Consider the following 4,016-nt stretch of genomic DNA (forward strand, 5'->3'; position numbering starts at 1 on the left):
CTTATGCTTCGAACCTTGCTGGTAGGCAAGCATATCATGAAAGGACTTGTGCTTGATAGTATTTGGAGCCTAAAACATAAGTTTTGTAAGAAAAAAGAATAAAGGAATACAAATTAGTATAATACTTACAACATTTGCATCAACAATAAAATTTTCAATCCTCTCAGAAAGTCCATCCTTAGTCCAGATAGTATCAGTACTAGGTACCATAAAACCTGTCAATTTGGACTGTCTAGAATATAGTACTTAGATTAAAAAGAACAATATATACTTTAGAATACATACTTTTTGCCTGAATCTTCAATCTCCTTAGATTTCTGAAGATCTTCAGGACAAGTATACTTCAAGTTATTGAGGTACACTTGAGAATCAAGAAGACTATTATTCTTGCAGGTTTCTTCATATTTTCTGAAGTGCCAGTAGTTGTCTTCTTTTCTTCGAGCAATATGACAACACAAAGTGGTGGTATTTGACTTTCCCTTAAAAAGAGGTTCCAACTTTGGATATCTTGCTAGGGCTTCGTTCTTGAGCTCACTTATGTATTCTTGTATTTAGTATGTTCATTAAGTACAATAATTTAGAGTATCTCACCTGCAAACAAGACATCTTACTTGCTTTTTACCATCATTTGTAGAGAAGAACTCATAAAGAGGGGCAATGTCCTCTATACCCTGCCTTCCAGCTAAAATAGATGGTTCTGCCTCAGAGGAACTGTCCTTGATCTCCTGAATATCTTGAGGCATATCTATAACATGTAAAATTAGTCATGATTGTTGATCGAATACACAGTACAAGTAATAGATGTGTTTGCAATATAACAGTCAAGGACAACTATGTCAGTTGAATCTGTTGACCATGTCTTCCAAACAAAGATAATGGAAGCTCTCAAGCAGACTGGGTAGTGAGTAACCATTCTCACTGTCTTTGGCCAGACAGTCGACTCTGCTTTCTCTCTACTTAGACTAGATTAACATACCTTTGCTTCTGCTCACATCCTTCAAAAACTGCCTAGCAACACTCTCTCCTACATCGGCATTCCCCTTCCCCTTCCGCTCTGTGAGTGTAGAGCTACCAGATGACTTGACAAGCACCTTATGCTTCTTTACAGGACGGGTAGTACGTGGTTTTGCAGGTCGTTTACAGCCCAGAACAGGTGGATGATTAGTTTCTTCATTTGAATCGTTCCCTTCACCAAAATCACTGTCTTCATCATGCTGGAAGCGAATAGCATGATGTAGCTTGGCTTGATTGACATTGCGTACAGGTCGTTGGGTAGGAGCTAGCAAACCAGACTCTTGATTATGTGAACCTGGCCCAGAAATTGGAATCTCGTCATCTGGGTCATTAAAGAATACTATTTTACTAGCATCCTTCAGCTGGTTATTCTCATCAAGAGCACAACCAAGAGTGTTTTCAGAGTGAGCCATAGTAAGATATTGACTTGTAGTAGTAGTGGTAGGTAGTTTGGACGTCGAGCAAAAGGCTAGGAAAAAAGAAATAATAGTCCAACACAAACCAATCTATTATCTGTACACATATCGCTAGAGAATGTAGTTTTCTCTTGTACTTTACATTACAGGAAATTGTGTAAGGGTTACAAGAAATAAGGGGGAACAGAATGTAGCAGTCTACACCCTGTTCTAGAGATACTAAGGCTATCTTCATAACAACTCCAATTGCTTGTATCCTCAAATAGTTAGACTTTGAACTAGTATGGAGAGCTACGAGTTTGCAAGATCTACATCAGCTGCACACACAGCAAGGATGATGTTTGGTTCGCAGATAGAACAATCTCAAACAGACTACAGCAATCTGCTCTTTTAGTGCCTCAAGCAAAATGCCAGTGCCATGAGGATACACTCCTATACTGTGCAAGGATTGTTTGGTAATATCCAGCTACACTCTGCAGCTTGAAAGAATTAGGCATGATGAGTTATGGCTCGATAACCCTAGGATTATGTTAAATCATAGTGTCTGATAGTGGTGCATTGCTCAAAAGAATGAGACCATATATTTGAGAGAAGTGTATGATATGTAAAGGAAAGCATTCTGATCCAACTCCAGAAGTCATATGTATTAGATAGGCCGGGATTGTCCTTGACTAGCTTGATTGCTGTTGAAACCTAAATGAAGAGTCCCTGAGATGCATCATAAGGTGTTTCCTATACGTGCCCCATTCATTCAGCATCTCGAGTCCTAAGTCCTCGAGGCTGACTTTCATCTTGTGATCAATGTATTGCAGAACATCTCGTCGACTATTATCCGAGTCTGAATCTAACGCGAGTTCGTGTACAGACTTATTCGCATTTGATGATAATGCTGTATTGATGAGCCTCTTGAACTGCACCTCAGCAACAGCCTCTACAATACAATCACTTCTCTGAATAGCAGCCTTAATGTACTTTGCAATAGACGAATCGAACAAGGCCAGCTGGAATACTATCTTCTGGAAGATAGAGGTGAGCTGATCCTCAGCAGAGTCAGCATCATCTACTCAATTGAAAACTAGTATGTACTAAGGTATAGTATCTCACAACAGTACTCTACAATGGTTGTCATGACTGTACTCTTTCTGGACCCTACTACACTGTACAAATAGGATACTTTGTTCTGCTTCTGATAAAAGCCAATCCATGATTTCGTCCCAGACCTCTATTCTGGCATCTGCCATCAACTTATACTTAAATGTGTTCATGTCATTCAGACAGAATATATACTTGAAGTCTAATAGAAGTTCCTTAAAATATAGATCTCTAATTGTAAGGAAAGTATATTTCTGCTATTAGCTTGATTTTCAGTTACAATCCTCTGATATTATATCAAATGTACCTTAATATATTATATTTGTCTATTATAAATAAGTGTATTTTAATAACATTATTTACATATAGGTTACAGGTCAGGTCAAGGTCAGGTCGGGTCAAAGTGGGTCAGGAAAATTTGGGAGAAGGCTGACCCATGACCTGACCCAAATTTGACCTGGCCTGACCTAGCATACTGGGTCAGGTCAAAATGGGTCAGGTCGGGGTCAGGTCAGGGTCAAAACAGGTCACGACCTGACCGTGCGTATCACTACAGTCCACAATAAAGATTCAGTCTTATATGAGCCGATTGGAATATGCAAAATTACTCAACATACCTTGATTAGGGGAGGTAAACTGCTGTCCTGTTTTGCGCCCATGTGCATTTCACGATTTCCAAAACCTCGTACTTGCCTTTGTGTCTTTGTATAATATGCACTATTATTATGTGTAACCTCTGAGGTTACACACGTGACTTAGGACATAGATATATAAGGGTGGCCCCCTTCTTGTCTAGCCTGGCGCTTTCTCGAAATGCGGCGACTTACTCGAATTTTATTGAGCCATTCCCATGACTGGCATTGGCATGCCGCTGAATTATTCTTGTCCTGTGTCAAACTGGTTTGTGGACTAATATTCAAAGCGCTCGCGCTCATCATCATTACTGTAAACGGCGGTCTTTTTGCTAAGGTACCGTTGTTTGAGAACGCGATAGCTTATTCCCGGCGTATGCCGTGATTAGACTAAATATGATTTATTGTGGTGTCTGATGCATGTTCGCAACTCGGCCCATCGCATATCCAGTGGCAATAATCCACGGAGTCTTGTGCGCTTACCAGCCCTGGCTGACGCGTAACCTCAATGCGCGCCGTCTTTCCCGATCTACATCGACCGGATTTGCTACAAATAGCTGGTATTCGAGGCGTTTTGCATCGCACCCAGTGATATTTGGTCCGCTGTGCTCCCGCAAGAATGCGCTTTGTTGTGCTACTGTCTGCAGCCTGGGCTGCCTTCGGCCTGGAATCTGTCCTACGGGCAGATTCTCCTCAGGTTGTCGACCTTGGATATGCGATTTACCAAGGGACATTCAATTCTACCTCTAACATAACGGATTTCTTTGCTGTTCGTTATGCAGCACCTCCTGTTGGTCAGTCAACTCAAACCCCATCATCGCGGGATTAAAGCCTGACTGATGATGTCTCTTTCTTCCTTGAA

The 4,016-nt window shown here is 40.9% G+C and overlaps 2 protein-coding genes across 2 annotated transcripts; one reads left to right on the forward strand and one right to left on the reverse strand.

Moving 5' to 3' along the window:
• Positions 1-836: 836 nt before the first annotated feature.
• Positions 837-1,427, reverse strand: FOMMEDRAFT_163020 (uncharacterized protein; the record flags this gene model as incomplete). Its single annotated transcript, XM_007272159.1, has 2 exons — positions 837-922; positions 977-1,427. 2 exons carry the CDS (start codon positions 1,425-1,427, stop codon positions 837-839), a joined length of 537 nt encoding a protein of 178 aa, XP_007272221.1.
• Positions 1,428-3,335: 1,908 nt separating this feature from the next.
• On the forward strand, positions 3,336-3,983 carry FOMMEDRAFT_163021 (uncharacterized protein; the record flags this gene model as incomplete). Its single annotated transcript, XM_007272160.1, has 3 exons — positions 3,336-3,528; positions 3,606-3,752; positions 3,802-3,983. 3 exons carry the CDS (start codon positions 3,336-3,338, stop codon positions 3,981-3,983), a joined length of 522 nt encoding a protein of 173 aa, XP_007272222.1.
• Between the last annotated feature and the right edge of the window lie 33 nt (positions 3,984-4,016).

This window comes from Fomitiporia mediterranea (genome assembly GCF_000271605.1).
Source record: "Fomitiporia mediterranea MF3/22 unplaced genomic scaffold FOMMEscaffold_231, whole genome shotgun sequence".
In the NCBI taxonomy this organism is placed as follows: Eukaryota; Fungi; Basidiomycota; class Agaricomycetes; order Hymenochaetales; family Hymenochaetaceae; genus Fomitiporia; species Fomitiporia mediterranea.